The sequence below is a fragment of the Falco cherrug genome, chromosome 1 (genome assembly GCF_023634085.1).
Source record: "Falco cherrug isolate bFalChe1 chromosome 1, bFalChe1.pri, whole genome shotgun sequence".
NCBI classification, from domain to species: Eukaryota; Metazoa; Chordata; class Aves; order Falconiformes; family Falconidae; genus Falco; species Falco cherrug.
The window spans coordinates 87,504,929-87,523,651 of record NC_073697.1 but is presented as its reverse complement, the minus strand read 5'-3'; the positions used below and the strand labels follow the sequence as shown (position 1 = coordinate 87,523,651).

Genomic DNA, 18,723 nt, shown 5'->3' with positions numbered 1-18,723 from the left:
TTGCTGGTTGCAATTTCAGAGGTCTCAAAACAGAAGTAATTAGATAAATATTCTTCCTGGCTTTGTACGAAAGGGACAAGAATAACTGACATTTCCAAAAGGAGTGGGCTTGCTACCTGGCTTGTCAGCGTGAGCCAGCAAGAAAGATACTGCTTTAGGAGTCAGGAAACCTCAACTCTGTTCCCAGCTCTGCCACTGAAATGCCGTGTAACCGCACAATTCACTTCAGCAGTCTGTATCCCTCTTCCCCCTCCCACGCTATTTCTGTCTTGCCTGTCTAGACTCGGCCTGTTCAAGTAGACTGTCACAGTGTGTCAGGTATGTACACTTCACTGAGGCTACTGGTAAAAAAAGAATATGAAGTTGCTCTAAGTGTCTCCTACAAAAGCAATATATTCAGTAAAGTAAGGAGACTGCAAGGTGTGCAAAACATGACTGAACTGGATGTGAGGTGGAAGGATTGCTCTTTGCATATCTTCATTCCAGATAAGCCTGGACCATGGTCTATTCCTAAACAGACAACATTTCATGCTATTACAGACTTCTGGGTTCCTGTATGACCCAGACACAGCTGAAACTAATGGCCTGAGAGGGCTGAAATAAAAACGCTCTCCTCCCTACCACACACTGATCAACATTCACACCCATCACCTGCAAACACCTGGGTCAGCAATCAAGCTCTCAGTGGGTTCAGAGCAATGAACAGTTGGATTGACATTGCTTTCTAAACCATGCAGAGGTAAGATTCCCCCTGCCTCCAGTTGACAGGTAAATTTAAGTGTCTGCTTTACAATGTAAAATGCCTGCCTCTCAGTTCAAGGTCATTTTTCTTCTATCCACAGTTTGAGGTAGATGGCACATTAAGTCATATCATTCCCCTGTCATGTAGCAGAAGGGGGGAGCTTTTAAGCCTGTGCAGAGCACTCAGGGTTATAGAAATAAATATGACTTTATATAGCAGCTTTCACATTTGAGGTATCTGAAGGTGGTTTACAAAGTAATGAGTCAGATAATAGGACTGCAGCAGCTGTGTAGGTAAACGCACTAGAAATTAATGCTGAGAAAACAGAAGTCTTAATTTTTTTATTCTCTTTATTTGCCTTTCTGCAAAACACAACTGCAGCTTCAGTCTGACTAATGAGCATCACTGAATTCTGCAATTTAGAATGCACAGGTTATTTGACATTCCAGTTTATTTTAATTTTCAGATTAACTCCATGATTAAAGCTCTCCATTAACTGTAATAAATACTGTTCAAGCAAAAGTAGAAAAAATGCTAGACACCTTACTGCACATACCTCCCCTGTCTTGGCTGCATTATAAGGAAGGCCTCCTTGCCTGATCTCTAGTACCTCAATTTGCAATTAGTTCTTCATCACACAATGATTTCATTTTTATTCCCCTTTCTCTCCCCCATCGTTAGTTATAAGCAGACCCTCAACGATTGATTAACATAGTGTTGTGAGGACTCCATGGTTTACTGTGCTGCCCCCAGGGAAAGTATGTATTTTAAGTAAAAACGTATCTGTCTTTTTAAAAAGCCGTGTGTGTGTGTGTGTGTGTAGAGATCACCCCCACCCCCCCAATAAAAAAAATATCATTTAATCTGAGATCTACCAATTAAGATGCATTTTGCATATATGCTCCCTTGCCAGGTTCCACAGGCCAATAAACGGGCATTCTCTACTAGCTGTCATAGATTAAGTTGTTTTAGAAAAGCCTTTTCCCTAAAAAATGTGCTTTTTTTTTTCCAGACAGACTTTTTTTGGCTGACTTAATAATCAGTTAACAAGACTTTCAACTAAGTTGAGAGTGTGGGAGGTCACTTGGGCCAGCTTCCTGCTCAAAGCCCAATTTGCTCAATTTGGAACAAGTTATTTACACCTTTGTCCAGTCAGGTCTTGAAATCCTTCAGTGACAGAGAACCCTTCAAAACCTCTCTGAGGAACCTGTTCCAGTGCTTAATTATGGGGCATTAGCCTGCACTTTTGCAAGCAGAATAATCCCAGATGGGACAGCCAGAGTATCCCAGACAGACACTTTAAGTAGGATTTGAGAGATGTATGTCTAGCATTGAGTTTTGAAAGCATCTGAGTCACAGAGGCCTCTGAGAAAGCTATCCACATTCCTATTACTCCTAAAGGCACAGCCTTCATAACACTCACCTGGAGCTATAGCTACTTCCTTTACTTATGCACACACTATTTCTGGAAAACTGGCAGGGGATTTAAATCAACATTACACCATTTTTCTGCCTCAGCTGTTCTGAAACTTTCTGCTGTTCTCTTAACTTGTCAAGTAGCTTCGTCAGCAGAACTTTGCTGTGGTACTTTTGATGGACACTAGAGACAACCATAACTTTGTGCAACAAGGTTTTTGTAATTGAGTTTGACATGAAATTTAATCTCTAAATTCTGACAGAAGCGGAGTTCCTCTTCCTTGCGCTTCACAATAATACTGGCTAGGCACTCAGGACAACTTCTGATTTGCACCCCTCTTCAAAGTATCATTTTCTACCCTTATGCTAAGAGGGTGGAAAAAAGTCTGAGCTTTCATTGATATTGTTTCTTAACTGAAACAGAGAACGTGGCATGGCAGAAGTCTGATGTAACGCCAGCGATGGACAGATGGAAGGATGGATGGGGTTTTTGACTGCAGTGACTAAGTCCCAAGACTGAGGCGGTTACACTCACGGTATCTTCAGGGTAAGCACCTCCCCACCAACTCTGGCTTTTACTCCTGGCAAACTTTCTTGGCACATTCTCATTTTATACACAGTCCTTAACCAGCATCTGTACAATAAGCTGTGCTCTGCAATAATAGGCATTCTACTTTAGAGTAACAATTAGAATTGCTTGTAGAACAGAGATGCTGAATGAGACATACAAAAATACATCCACAAACCGAAGGGTGGGGAAAGATGAGTATTAACCATTCTTAGCTGGGGCAAACAGCACAGGGAAGGCTGTGAGAAGAAAAATATGACTGACAACTATCACCTTCTAACATTAACTATTTTATCATCAGAAATGTTAGCCAAGTATAAAGGACATGGAAATCCAATCAGTGGTTGAAGGGTTAAGATTCTGCTTTGCCAGAGAGCACACATCGCTAAAACTAAAGTGAGTGTTGTAGATGGGATATAAAACTTGCCAAGGTCTGGAATTAGGTATTGCTTTCTGTATATACCTGGCTGTACAGAGCATCATAAATAATACAGTTGAACTTCTCCATAAAAATACACAGTAAGTATAATATGCATAGCAAGAACACAAAGCAATTCATCGTATTAAATATTTTCAAAATACTCTCTGCAACATGAATTCCTCAGTCCAATCAGACAACATCCCACTGGGACAAGTCACTACCATCTACCTTTAACGGAAACTGTGGTTTTATTTCCTTTTTCTGTCACTGTGGTGCTAGCAGCAGTTGTGATACACAATACTTTGGCAGAATGTTGCTTTTTACAAACATATCATGTACATTCCATCTGTGCTGGTTATCATAGCAGCAGTGAAAATACCAGCAATTATCCTAGTGAAGGCAGTGGAAGTAGCAGACACTTCATGAGTTCAGTATAGCCCTGGCATCTGAACGCCATTAACTTGCCTAAGGCCACTCAGCAAGTCACTAGCAATGCTGGAATGTGAAAATGAGGCTTTCTTACTTCCAGCTCTGTCTTTTGCTGAAGCTCCAAATCACTCCATCTCCTTAGTAGCTGCTGTAATTACCATGTGCTTGAGTGGAGTTCCTGCTGTTTAGTTTTTCATAGGCTACTTTATTATGCAAGTATATATAGGCTGTTCTAGTTTAAGATGTTACAACCACATGCGTAAGTCTCATTTTCTGTGCGTTTATAACTTGGTCACAAATTCACATCAAGTTGGAAAGGGAATTTACCACCTGGGATTCTTGTCTTCTGAAGATCCTGCTAGTTATTATAATAGATCTATATTCTTGGGTGTCAGCCTCAGGCAAGCAGGAGCTGGGAACTGACTACTAGAGTTATTTTATAGTCCCATGAGATCCACAGGTGAGAGGACCTAAAGGTGAAGACAAGATAGATACTCCCTATCCAAGTGCCAGCTTTTCACCTCCATGCACTGAGGAAGACTGAACATTCAAGAACGTAAGAGAAGGATAAAGAGGAGAAATTTTTGTGGATGTTAGCTCAGTATTTCCAGGACAAGCAGAGTACCTTAGAGGCGAGTCAGATTTTTCTCATTCAGAAGGAAGAGTTCAAAACAATTCAGAAAGCAAGTTATATTCCTAACTCATCTTGCCTGCCACCTCTAGCTGTTAAGACAGGGGTAGAACACAAAGGTACAGAGGAGCTCTAGGGAAATTAAAACAGAGCCAAGAAGTGATGGACAAGAACAACCACCTTATGACTTCATGAAGAGCTTCATGTTCCCAACTCTGTATAAATATAGAGCTAAACGAAATTCTCATACCCTACAGTCGCTCCTCCTGCCTCCCCATCCCAGCAGTTGTTCCCCACTGCTCCCTCAGCTTAAACTTCAAAGCTACGTAACCTAAACCTGAAAAAGATATTCCCGCTACAAAGTGTTCGTATTGGGGATGGGTAGGCATCTGTGGCATTTAAGTATCACAGTTGAAATTTCTTCTCCAGTTTAGGAGTTCTGCTGCATGGAGGATATATAACCCATGTAAAGTCCCCAACCCAAACATTCCTGACACCAATTTCCCTTAACTGGGCAATTTATAGGATAGTCTAGTCACACAAACATCATGCTTTCACTTATTACAGCTGCAGGAGCTTTTCTGTTCCACAGATGCCATTCCACCTCTGCCAGGAGTCTAGCCTGTCTCATCTGTAAATACAGTTTTTGCCTGGATGTCCCTACGGACGAAGCAAGGTTCTGGAAAGCACAGCTCAGAGCTACCAAGTCAAGGCATTCTCAGAAAGGAGAGAGCAATGACTTGACAAACATGGTAGCAATTACCAGAACACAAAGAGAAAACTATTCCTCACATTCCTGAGCTGACAGATAACACCAGCATAAAAGCTGGTCCTGTAACCGCCTCAAATTCCTCTCACATGATTTGCTGGAATAACTAAACCCCACCCAGCGGAGTTGTGAGACTCTTAGCAGCACTACTGTACACAGTTACTGTGTAGGGTTTCAGTTGTATCATTAGTATTTCTCCCAGAAAAATATTTATTCCCTTACAGTCTCCTCAGAAAGAATGGTGTAGGCTAGAATCATCTTAACAAGTGAAAAGAATTCAGAAAGGTCATATGCACTTGAAAAAAGCAAGTCTGCACTGCAAGTCCTCCGACATTTGAGTATTCCTGCAAAAATAACTAATACAAACATACAATATTAAATACCTACATGGATCCAAGTGATCACACCCACCAATGATGACAGTAAAACTACAGATTAGACATGCATCTTCTACCTCAAGACGATGCTGATCCTGACAATACACGCATATGTCAGTGGAAAACAAAGGTACCTGGCAACTGACAAACACTGCCATACCGAGGTAACTACTGAACTACAAACAGCACTTAAGCCACCTGCACGGCAAGAGAGCTACAAGGATGTAACTCTTGAACAAAACCACATTTGGCCTAGAAATGACCAGTAATAAACAAGCAGACACTCCATGATGTTCAGTGATGTAACTTACATCCCTCTACAAAGGTTTGCTGACTCCTACACAGAGCACTTTGTTTTACTGAATCCAGATTCCAGCAATACAGTGCAATACATAACCAGACCTGTGCCTTTCACATGCCTGCCAAAGTTCTGTTAGGGCAGCATGCACCAAGATAAATGCCCAAAAGATTTTTGTCTGGTTGCTGCTGTTTAACACTTTGCATGACAATCTCTCACCACTGGTACCTGTGGGTAAGAGATCTTAATGTGGGGAAAATCTGCTGCTTTAACTGTTCAGCTAATTAAAAACAGGCAGGAGTTGTTTTGGTTTTTTAAACCTTATGTCACTGAGTTATGCAGAAGGAAACAGAGGCTGTTCCATGGACAGCATCCGTCAAAGGCCAAGTAAGCGGTTCAAGGCTTACTACTTGCACAAAAGCAACAAGGAAGGAATAACTCTTAAAACTGCTAAAGATTTATTTTATGCAACATCTGTGCAGCAAGGTGAGCTTATCACAAGACAAGATGGTGAATCACTAACTACTAAGCCTGCTTTAGCAGTGAAGTCCAGCAGCTCTGCATGGGTATGACAGAACTAGCATAAAGACCCTACTGATCCTGGCAACAAGCAGCAGGAACTAAGGATAACTAGTGACAGGGAACATCAAGGACAATGAAGCAGTGTTCAACAGGTTTCAAGACCCTTCTACGTGTTCCTTGTCCTGCTTGTTGGCCTACATAAAACTTCTCAAGCTAGAACTGCAAAACATTTCTGATCAGGTACAATCCTACAGCAAGTTTCCTTTTAGGTACCCTGCAGTATGTACTGGGACTAGGACTAAGACAGAAGTCAAAATCCCCACCTTCTCATCTCTGCAGGTGAGTCACCCCCACCCAATACTGCTCACCTCACCTTGAGTTTGCAGAGCACTTGTGTTGTCTGTGAACTCTATAAAAAAGAACAACACTCCTACTGGAAGGATCTTCTGTTTTAAGGAAGTTTTATCAAGCTAACTGCTAGTGACAGAATTTTGAACTCCATTTAAAATCCATGCTAAGTAACCATTAAACCCTCTCCACATCTGACTGGTGCAAGAAGCGCACACATTAAAACACAGAAGGTGTCACAAGCTGTCAATACAGGCCAAACCTCCTACAGGGTTAGGCCAGTTTGCTTGAAATGAAAATAATCATTGCTCTGTAATACACTAAGTATTAGTTCAAATTGCTTGAGTTGTCATGTTAAGAACATCAAGAAGCTATTTCAGACTCATTCTTTTAATTGGAAGAAAATATGTGAGGGCAGAAACAAGAGAAAGACGTAATAGTACTCCTGGACCTCCAATTTATGTTCCAGCTGCATCTCCCCATACGATTTTTCAAACCTTTCAGTTTCAGCCCTAAACTTACAATTTATGTTCTACATAAACAGATCTAACAGATCCCTAAAGATCACAAATCAGAGTTTCCACCTGTAGATCACAGCTGAGCGGGCCAAGAAGCAACCGACGGCCACATTTCAACCCAGCTTTGAATAAACAAGCGGCTCAACATCAGAATTGCAGATCATGACGATAAAAGCAGAGTATTCCAGAACAATTAGCAGTCAGCTACAGAGAGACTGTGTTTGCAATAACCCACAGGTGCCTGCTCTGAAATCCTCACAGATGTTGGGAAAAAGAATGAGAATTTACAGGTACCGGGCTGGAGAAAGTTTGGCAAGGGCAGGCTCCATATGGGAATTCTCCTATTCAAGGCAATAAATCTTCTCTGACTGAAAGCACCAGAACACAGACAAGGAATCTTTCAGTGCTTTGTAAATTATGAAAAACACACGGGACCAAAATGAACACTCTGCTCAGTAAAGCAAGAGAAATAAGAGATACTTAATAATTCTGATTGGAATTCTCAACGTGAATGAGATACTTAAAAGATGGTAATATAAAAATGTGTTGCTCTCACAGAAAAGATCTCAGTCAGTCAATTTCCACTGGCTGGCACAGGAGGGGTGTGGACGGTACCATTAATCAATCAGTTCTACTCACTTACTCACAATACGACAATCAAAATTAATGATTGAAGGGCGCTGGAAAGGGCAGGTGAGTGCTTGAGTCAACTTATAATGATTTAAAGAAAGCATATTAAAACAGCAGTGAAATGAGAACAGCAGGTAATCTTAGTTACAACCTTAAAGCCAGAGTAAAGCTTTAGTGAATTTTTTCACTCCCCCCAACTACATTGCTTTTAACTGAAGACAAATTGTCAGCATTTTTGTAATGTACTAAGTTAAAGTCATTACCCTGACAGTGCCAGGAAGTCTAATTTCCTGTTGCAGTACCACAAAGATTTATAAGTGAATTTAAACACTCACCTTCTGGAATAGAAAATCCATCATCAGCATCAGGCTACATGGAAAGCGACTGAGGATTTCAGACAATGGAGAAAGAAGAATTTCACCTGCTGACAAGTTCACCCAAAATCTCATTCCCTGCCTACATACGCTGCTGACCAGGGTAAGTGTACACACAAAGCTGAGCGTTCAGACAAATTCAGCTCTTCTGTGAGGTCCCTACTGCAACAAAATAGACTTGTTCAACTAGAAGCAGCTTTAGGACTAGTTCAGCATTTCTGCTTGACTCTCTCCTAAGCTTATGTTCGTGCTAAAATGGAAGTAAGATTAAATAATCACAATGGAAAGACAGATGAATAACCACTTCAGTAACTGATTTAAAGGAGAGAACGAGTTAGCTCATCCACTAGGCTGAAACATACCTGCACGTCTCCTTATGGCTGAAAACTTTCAACCCCCTAATGATATGAACTGAAATCACAGTTGAACTTCAACACCCAAAGCACCTTAACGGATCTACTTTTATGCCATTAGATTTATGTGTGTGTAAACAAGAAGCCATGAGATCTGCTTAAACCAAATAGCAAAGAGGTCTGGATTTAATTAGTAATAACCTGCTGATTCCATATAAAAAACTGTTTTGCTCTTCTGGACTTTCTTCTCCCACATTCCAGCACTGATGAACAGAGGCAGACAATCCAACACTTTCACACCACGAAGATTAAATGTTACAACCTTTATAACATCTTCAGAGGGCTGACACATATCAATGCTGATTCTTTTCAGAAAACCTTATCGCACAGTCTGCCATCTGAGACACTGCTTTCCACTGCACAGATATGATTAATCCTGATCTTCCCCACAATGCACAAGCCTCCTGTCACTATTCCTGCTCAGAAATAAGGACTTTGCGAACACAGCAAAGGGATTGTACTGTGCTATGTTATTTAATGTGTACACAGGAGAAATCCACATTCACACTGCAGTAGTGCAGAAGAGAACATGTTGCAGAGGAGACAGTCAATGCCGCTACCCGTGACCTACTTTATATTGGGGAAGGGATTTCAGCAACATTCCCCCCACCAAAAGCAGCAATTTTTGAAAGTACTAAATTTAGCAAGGTCCCGAGGACAGCATTCATAATTTTTTGTCAGTGCTGTCCTGTTCTCATATGGCTCTATGCCAGCTCTTATAATTTCTCCCCAAAATGTATCCTCTCTCTCTGATTGTCAGAAAAAAATATGCTCCTTTCAACAAAGAGGAAGCAAGAAGCTTCTCTTCCACAATCTTTCCTCATGAGGACAGCAGTACTCTGGACACTGCCAGAGCATATATATATATATATATATTTAATATGAGATGAGACAGCTTCTGAAAGCACTGCAAGTTCTCCCATCTGATATTATCCAGTTTACCACAGATAACAACCCTGAATTAGGAGCTTTCCCCTGCCAGAATGCCTAGCACATAAAATTATTAAAGGCTTAGAAATGGTTTCAGGGCTGCTGAAATGGTGTGCTGCAGTAAAATCTGATTTCCATTAAAAAACCAAGAGCAATCAAAAGAAAAGGAGACTCTAGTTCATCATTTTGAAAAAAAGAATTGCCTTCATTCATTCATTCCTCTCCAGCACAAACAATTCCAGGGGGGAAAAAAAAAAAACCAACCCAAAAAACCCACCACAAAACCCTAGCATTTAAACAGGGTAGTAACTCAGAAAACCTTTTGGACTGTTCAGGATCTGAACATGTTCCTCAGCTGTCTTGAACAAAGACTGAGGAAACCTCTGCCTCCCACACAGACACCCACCAGCCCCCACCCCCAAACTAAAAATGACAGGAGCTTCTGTTTTTATGCTGTTTGGCTACAGGACAGGCAGAGATTCCTGCAATTAAAGTAATTTAGAGACTAAAGAAAGTTTCCAGAGATGATAGAAAATAGGTCTGAACTGGTTCATGCTTCTAGTTTGTGTTTGTTCAAGTGATCATAAGCACACAATCAATTAAGCTCAGTGATTGTACCCGAGATTATTTTGTAACAAAATCATGATGTCAGGTTCTTGAAACCTCATCTTTAGATCCACCTGATAAGCACCATGGATGCTGACTATAAGATTACAAGAAACTTAACAACACTGCATCCCAATATTTGTTAACTACCGCAACGTTAATTTGCTGTGTCGCATGAGCAAACCTTATTACTGCAGTTTCATTTGCCCACAAAGATTCCAGCTGAAAACTCACTTTAATATGGCTTTAATAATACATGAAAGAGATTAATCTATAATTGTTGATTTTTGAAATAGCACTTCATTGTGTCACTCAAACTGAGTGCTTTTGATCATTAAAACTTGCATGATTTTTCAATCTTCGGAATGAGGTTCTGTTTCAGCTGAGAGCTAATCTCATCAGAGCCAATTATACTCTATGGCATAGATCTGACCGGAGCTTTTAAGGGTTTTAAAACCACAATTTTATTTTTCTTACTGAAATTCTTACTGAATTTCTGTAATTACTGAACAATTCAAAGTCCTAGCAATGTTGTTAGAACCTTTAGTATCCAGGAACCCTTATGTAAACCAGATGCTTAGCAGTAAACTACTATTAAAAAAAAGTGAACACAATTCATTTTTTGCTCCTAGCACAAAAGCGAATAGTTTTTCACACCTTTTTCCATGCCAAAGGGGCTCTTTCAAAATGCTGTGTGATTAACCTCCTGACCTAAACTAGCATGAGATATGTAGTCTATTCAACTTAGATCAAATGAGGGCATCTCAAAATTGTTGAACAGAACCTCTTCATGAGTGTGTGATTTCTAGCAGTTGAACACGATAGTGAGCTGTGTAAGCTCAGACAGATCCATCTCCCATCAGATACGCCCCAACACTTGCACCACTAACAGAGCCATGTGAAAGATTTTTATCTTAAAGTTATGCAAGTTCTATTTCTTTGCAGAAATCCTCGATTTCCATCATTCCCCTTTAGTGGCACCTGCATTCTGATCACATGTAGGAATGAATGAAAGTGCTGAAGCCCTCACTGTATTTTGTTTCCTTCTTTTTCTGCAACCTTAAGATGTCTCCTTGCTCTGCAATGTAATCAACGCCCAGCCCTGAACTGCTGGCATGGAAGTGAAGGCTGGTTGGGAGAAATTTCCTGCTGTTCTCCAAACAGGATGGCATTGCACCTTCTAAGAAGTGCCTCAGTATCTTCTGCAATAATGCACCAGATGAAAAATTGTATTTAAACATTAGCCTAGAAACTGTACCCATTGTAAAGGCTATCTGTAAACTGATCCATCTATATATTAGGATTAGTTTACATTATCATCAGAGCTTCACTGCCCATGAATTTAAATGAGAATGCAGCACTTTATATATATAATTATTAAACCATTACTATGAGTACATGTCTAAGGATGTTAGATAGGGCCTCTGCTGCTGCCCTTAGTTAACAGTAAGGAAACTGCAGCACAACTGAGTTGATTCAATCAAGATCTCTGAAGTAGCATAACTCAGGTATCCCAAGTCCAAGAATCTCCACTGAGTCACACTGTCTCTTTATACTCTCTGAAATTGTACAAGCAATGCAGAAAGAGTTTAAGATTTTCCTTCTGAAGAATACTCAGGTAGTTCTGGGTACTCACAGATCACTAAGGTGACACTGTTATGGGAGAGCTTTTCCTGCAAGGCTCTGTTGACAGGGTGGCACCTGTGGTACTGCAGCAGTTGCCATGACAATGGCTGAATCTTTGCAATGACATTGCACTTCAAATGAAAACTGGTGCAAGTCTCAAACTGTCCAATGCTGCAAGAAGTCTGATGAGATCCCAAATCACCTCCTAATCTGCAATTAAAGAGAGTACCATGCATGCAGGAAGGGAATACAGATTGTTTGTGAAAGGCTTCACCTCTGTCAGAGCTGAAATACAAAAGTGCAATGCAGAAGAGTTTTCTGTGAACCTCCAAATTTTGGAAAACTACAACTACTACTCACTACAGACAGGGAGGAATACTGTATTCAGAAGACTGCCAGCAAAGACAAAAAAAATTGAACTCATTCCCTGCCATTACTCTCCAATTTGTCAGAACAATGAAGAACTACAGAGGTGCCAGGGAAGGGAAAAGGTTAGTGACATGTACACTCACCTAATGCATTTCACACCTCCTCACATTCGCAGCTAGGGCTGGTGATTTGCAAATGGGAGTTGTAAAGGAAGAGAGTATGCACTCACTCCTCTATGGAGTTACAATCTCCTAACTGCAAATGAGATGGATTTCTACAGGATTCCACCAGTTCAGCAGCTTTATATAAAAGCTGGTTATATCCACTATTGAGAACTAGATAACAGCAAGCACTGACACATCCATTATTTCAATTATATGAATACAAAAGAAAGAGATCAGCCCGATATGCTCAAGTCTCAAGTCCCCTTTAAGAGCCCCCAGCTCCCTGGCTACTTGCTATTTCCAAAATCACAAACATTTGCATTACCTTTTGCTGCTTCAGACCGTTTAGGCAAATCAAGTGTATCAAAATTCCTGTCCAAATCTCCATTCTTCTTTCCTGTGCAAAAAAAGAAAGACAACATATGGAAAAGACTGTCAGCATACTGACAGGTAAGTTACTATCATGTGCATCTACAAGATGATAGAAGATATAAACTCAGAATATAAATCACAGATCATTACCCATATTTGTACATATCTGACTTGCAATCCAGCTGCATAGCTGTGGTTTTAGCATGAGCAACTCAGGGACAAAAATCCAATCTACTTTCTGGTTGATCCTCAAACATGCTTAGCACTAGCATTTCAGCGGGTCTTAAGAGTGCTTAAAATCTTGGAAAATTGTGCCATTTCCTTTCTTGGCAAAGCTATGCCTCTCCCTCAGAAGCCCAGTATTTACTTGTTATTTTCAAAGAGGAATATTGATCTGAAGCTTAGCTAAAGCATAAACTGAGCAGCAGAGAAAAAAACAGGCTTGCCTTGCAGCCTCTATTCTCATTGCAACTATCAGGCAGGAAGTCCTAGATTTAATATATTGTACAGACAGCAGCCAACAACTTAACCTTGAATTGCCCTTCAATCAATAAAGTGACATTTTGACTATTTATTAGAAACTAATGGAAATAATTCCATATTTTTGCTAAGAGATAGTTTGAAACCACTATGTCAGCTTCAATTTGTGAAATCCTTCATAAAAAGCAGAACAAAACTTGGACTTCAGTTTTAGTTAGGTTGGGAATTCAAGGTTCTGTAAACAGCTGGGGAGGGAAGGGTTAGTTTCCACCCCCTCTTCTCCAGCAAGGAGACACACTGCCTTGGGTAAGCCAGCAGTGATGCTGTGGGACAGGCAAGCACCTTGCCATCAGAGAAGTACTGACAGACAGAGGGTTGGAAGTGCAGGAATCTGCACGGCTCCCGAGGACAGCAGTGTACAATTTCGCTTTCCCAAATTATTTTGAGGGGGTGAAAAATTCCAGTTACTTAGTCCCTCTCCCTCAAGAGCAGGGAAGGCAGGTGCAACGGGGTGACTTCAGAACACCACAATTTAAGCTGCCAGAGGTAGCTTTTGCACAGGGACTCTACCAGGCTGTCAGTGCAGGTTTACAGGAAAGGCAGAAGTCTCCACCAGTCAGGATACTTAAAAGCAAACAGGAAAATGGTCCTTGAAAACGCAGCATGGAGAGTAGTCTGACTCTTGACTGGGAATATGTCATGAAAGGGGAAAGGCCAATCCCTGCCCTGTTATAGCAGGGAGCCAGTACAGCATCTGCACAGTGAATTCAATGGGCTGCTCTGCCCTTCCCCTTGACAAAAGGACAAACTTATGCGGTACTTTATAGACAAGAAATAGGGCTTTTACATACTGATATGAATATTCAGAAATAACATCAAGAGGGGGAAAAATAAAAATCAACCCCAAACCTCAAGGTGGTATTCCATCCCTTCCCTTCAGGAATAGCACACAGTTTTGTTTTGAAATGCCAACAGAGAATACCAGCCAACTGTAACTACTGTGCACAACAAAACATGCGTCTAGTTCTGTTCAGATGAAGTAATTTGCTTGAAGTATGAAAAAGCCCATCTAAGCTGCCAAAAGGTCATGCAGCCAGGTACCACGCCACTCCATTGAAACGTTTCTAAAGGAAGGGACAGGAACTAGCTGCACTTTGCAGCCCTCCAAGTGTTCACTCCAGGGAAGAATGAGAAACACATTGCTTTGGGAACCAAACAGCAGAAAGAAAACATGCTGTGCATCAAAGGACACTGCATTTCATAATGGCAGCTGAACCCAGTTACTGGCTGCAAACCCTTGTTGACCCTTCAGAGCACTGACAGGAAAAAGCAGGGCAGTGGGGAGGAAGCACTGAAGGAAGTCAGTCAGTCAGTCTTGAGGAAAGATTACAGACTTAGGGCAGACCATGAAATGTGACTCCATCTTATCTACAAGTAGGACAAACTGTTTTTTCCATGTGACCCTGAATTTCATGTCTCTGGCATTAGCTAGTTCAAACCTCTGAACATTTACTCGGGAGAGCCAGAGCTTATTCAACAGAACTACTCATTTCAGAATTTCACTCTATAATTTAAAGGTTGGAGTTTGGTTCTTCTGTTAGCCCTGCAGAACTGACATGGCACAGAAACAGCTCCTTTCTTTCTAGTGCAACGTTAGTAAGCAGTATGTATTTGTGCACAACTTTTTACGGAAGAGATTGTCCAGGAGAGCAGTGTTGGCTGCTACATCTTTTGAGCTCGCAGTGCAGAGGCAGCTGCCTATTTACTAAGCCATCTTTCATTAAGACAGCACACTCCACCTGTGCTCTGGGATCTTCAATTGCCGTGTCTCAATTTCTGGGCCAGACTGCAAATATTGGCCATCTTCTATGAAGCCTTCGCTAGTTTGTCTCTCAGCCCTCTGAGAAACTAACCCACCTCACAGGCAAAACCAGTCTGTTCAAACCAGAAGCTACCAGCTGTTTACAAATGGAAGCAATTCCAAACACAGAGCTCTGACCAAGGGAATTTCAACTCTACAAATTACTTGCTTCATCAAATTGAGCAAGGGCCAAGTTCAGAAATACTGGAAGCACCTACATTTTCAGGGCTATCCTCTAGAGAGAAGGCTATCAAGCTGTAAGATGACTCCAAAAGAAATCCATCTAGAAGGGAAAAGTTTCAATCTGCAGCCCAACAGGTGTTTTTCCCATTTGATTTCCGCAGGACCAACAAATATTGGTTTGGAGTTTCTAAAAAGGTGAACAATTTAGCAAGTTCAAGAGCCTACCTATTACAAACCTCTCAACCAGCCATCCCCTGGCCTGACCAATATAACGAGAAAACCAGCTTCTGCAGGTCTGAACACCCTCCTCTGCCACTCGAGCCTGTCAGTAATGCTAGTGCATGGGGATGCCGAAGTGACCATACCAGCAGCAGGAAAGAAGTTTAAGACCCTGGTTTTGTACATTTCAGTTTCTGCCCTTCTATGCATCTCCCTCATTTCCAAGTTTTCCAGCCTGTGCCAGAGCAAAGACGATGCTGTTGGATCAAGCATAGCTCCAAACTTTGCCAAGAGACAGACAGCTTTGAACATGCCTGCTGACAGGTCTGTTTTATGAGACCTGGCTGTAGGAACTGGCACAGCACTCTGCTTTGGGAAAACTGCCTGACATGAGGCTTGCTTGTGCAAGATGCAATTTACAGTCTTGAAACAGTGGGATTAAAATTCTTTCCCTCTCCCCCCCACTACTTTTCATTATGTAAGAAACAACCAAAACATGACCTTCGGCATTTTCAATCTGCCAGAAACTCCGTACAGACTTTGAAGTATGACCCAGCATTATTAACCACTAATGTTGTTGATCTTTGTCAAATGTCGTTTTGCTTTACAGGATAATCAAAACAGCTATTCAGCTAGACCATTTTTGCTGAAGTACTAATTCCCAAACGTTTTCTTTCTAGTTAAAAAAATAGTTGAAGGGAAAGAGAGTCTTCCTAACAACTCCCCCTTCCCCCCTGCAACGGCCAACACTGCACTCGTTAATACACCCCCACTGAACCGGACTGCAGCGGAGTGACAGAAAGCAAGGGCTGAGCTCCGCCTTGCCAACATGCCCACCCTCCCCAGGCTCACCAGCCACACCTGGAACCCCTGTCACACGGATCACTACTGAGCACTATTTTCTGGGTGGAGCAATTGCAGTGATTCCCCCCTGCCCCAACATCTCTCCTGTGGCTCAACCCTTCAGAACCCACTGATTTGCAGGAAGTGTCACAAAGTGAAAACGACCCTGCCTTTACTCCCGAACCAGTCTCAGTAACACTCAGAGCCAAACAACTTCCCAAGCGAGAAGCTAGGGAGGCAAACTTTAGCCTCAGCCTTGTGTATTCCAAGTGCAATTTTACTTATTGTGCTGGGGTGAGAAACCAAGGGGTGTATCCCCTGAGGCATTTACTGGGGATAGCTTCATCTAGCTAGTCTGAGTGTCAATAACAAAGATGCAGCAGCCCAGGCACCTGCCCCAGAAGACAAAATACCAAGGATCCCTGAGAATACACATCCCAAGCTGCTGAGTCTTCACAGCTACTGCTACCCAGACCAGCCATCGAAGTGGTACTTAAGATTGCTGAGGGAACTCACACACTTAGGTGTTCCCTCTCTCATGGGGTTATCAGGCCAGCTGCACATCGATTACCTTACTTCATGCACATCAGGAGTGAATAAACCCTTATCTTTTCTGCTGTCTGTGTGGGAAGACCAAACTGCAAACGCTCAGTCAGAGGACTTCCATGCCTACTGAAATGAACAGGAGGATGCACTGGAGGAGTAGAGGAGAAGGTGAATGAACGAGACCATGATCTCAGTAATTAGCCTTGCATGTAAAAGCTGAACAAAGCATATTATGGCGATGATGAAAAAGTATTGCAAAGACTCACCTTGATTGAACCACTCCTCTAATTACCAGAAAAGCAGCAAAAATTTACAGGAAGGAAGAAAATACAAAGGAACAGTCACAAAGATGCAGAATTTCACAGAATAGGTTCAAAACCTGAGTACAAGAATACTACAGAAGTTTCATCAATTAAAAAACCAAACCAAACCAAGATACTTTACTTTCTCCCTTTTGTTCCTGCTGAAAAAAAAGCCCAATCTTTCTCTGCACACCTTTTTTTTTTTTCTTTTCTTCCTCTTTTCATTAAATGAAAAGGTGCTCACAGGATTGAGGGGACAGAAGGACGACTACCCCTTTGCAGAGGTGTTTGAAATGCTATGATCAATGACCATGAAATAAAATAAAATAAAGATGGAAACACTGCAAGATTAAGTGAAAAAGAGGTGGAGAGAACTGATCTATTTTAAAGTCCTAGACTGAGAAAATTAAGGCAGGTTCAGACCAGGTGTTCACATAGATTTTACAGTGAGAAAAGGAAGCTTCTTTTATGATTTTAAAAGCACATTTTTTAATGGATTTTTATTTTTTTAAAAACAACAGTTGCCTGTCCCCTTCTATCCTTCTGATCTACATACTACCAGCTGTGAGCTCAGCGTTACTACCAGTTGATTCCCCTCTAGAGAACAGCACACTTTAAGAAGAGCGCTGCAAAGAGGGGGAAACAAATATGTTAAAATATACTTCAGAAATTGTCATTTCCTGCTGAACACAGAGAGCTAAACCCAAGCTGTCATGGAGAGCCTGCATTGCTTGCTGAAATCCACAGGTTCATCCTCAGTGTCATACGATTTTGAAATCGATTTGTCCAAAAAGACAGGATCAGATGCTTTGGCTGATAAACAGAACCTACCAGGGCACACGGACACAGAAGGTACAGACAGGCCGGCCCCTGAGGAAGCAGGCAGCCCCTCGCCAAAGGACAGCCACCTGAGAGCGCTCTCTTCACTGTCATCAGGAGGAGGATGACAGTTCTCAATCAGCACGCTCCTCTCCTCCTCCCACAGTGCACACTTATAGCTTTTATGTCTAAAAGTGTTTTCACTGACTGTGTTGCTCTCAAGCAGCAGAACAACAGGGACTGCAAGTGGCAGGGAACAGGCTTGAGTCAGCACATGTTCAAGGTTTCCAAAGGATATCACACTGAGGTTTTTAGTCATTCACTGTGAGAACAGGCTGGCCAGGCAAGTAAAATTCTTTCTTCAGTTTTCCCCCCAGACATTAAAAGATTCCCATCAGTTTGTTATTTTATTATTTTTTTAAACACAGTTTAAATGCAGTTGATGACAGGCTAGTCTGCAAAAGCAAGTTCACACTGTGATGACTTCCCTATAACACACACAGAAACACGTAACATTGTAATAACACGCACAGGTCAGATCAAAGGAAGAGTAACATGCAGCGCACAGTCTGTCAAGTTCAAACAATTCCACGTTAGCTCTTCAGGACCAAAACCTTCCTTAGACCTGGCTTAAATAGTAAGCCAGGGTGTGAGTACACATGAATGAGGAGAATGGAGCCTAGACAGAAAATGGGTTAATTATCTCTGAATTCAGTCTAGAATAGTCATTCCTCTAAAACAACAAAGAAAATGGATGTAATTTAAGTGTCTCTTTCTAAAGGAAAGATGGAAAGGAGGTTACCGAGACCATTAATCCTCTCTCATAATGAAATTAATTTGCAACACATGTGCTCCAGAGGAGAGAACAGGTCTAAAAGTGACTGACAATTAAAAGCTATAAAATCATGTTTGCAATTTAAATTACTGAAAGAGTGACAGAATTGGGA

General features: G+C 41.5%; 1 protein-coding gene across 14 annotated transcripts in view; it reads right to left on the bottom strand.

The window, feature by feature from the left end:
* Positions 1-18,723, bottom strand: part of ARVCF (ARVCF delta catenin family member) — a 290,084-nt gene that overhangs the window by 34,208 nt on the left and 237,153 nt on the right. For all 14 annotated transcript variants that reach the window (XM_055703658.1, XM_055703748.1, XM_055703669.1 and 11 more), the window contains one exon: positions 12,477-12,548. In XM_055703658.1, coding sequence (XP_055559633.1) covers positions 12,477-12,548 — 72 coding nt within the window. The remainder of the gene's footprint in view (positions 1-12,476; positions 12,549-18,723) is intronic.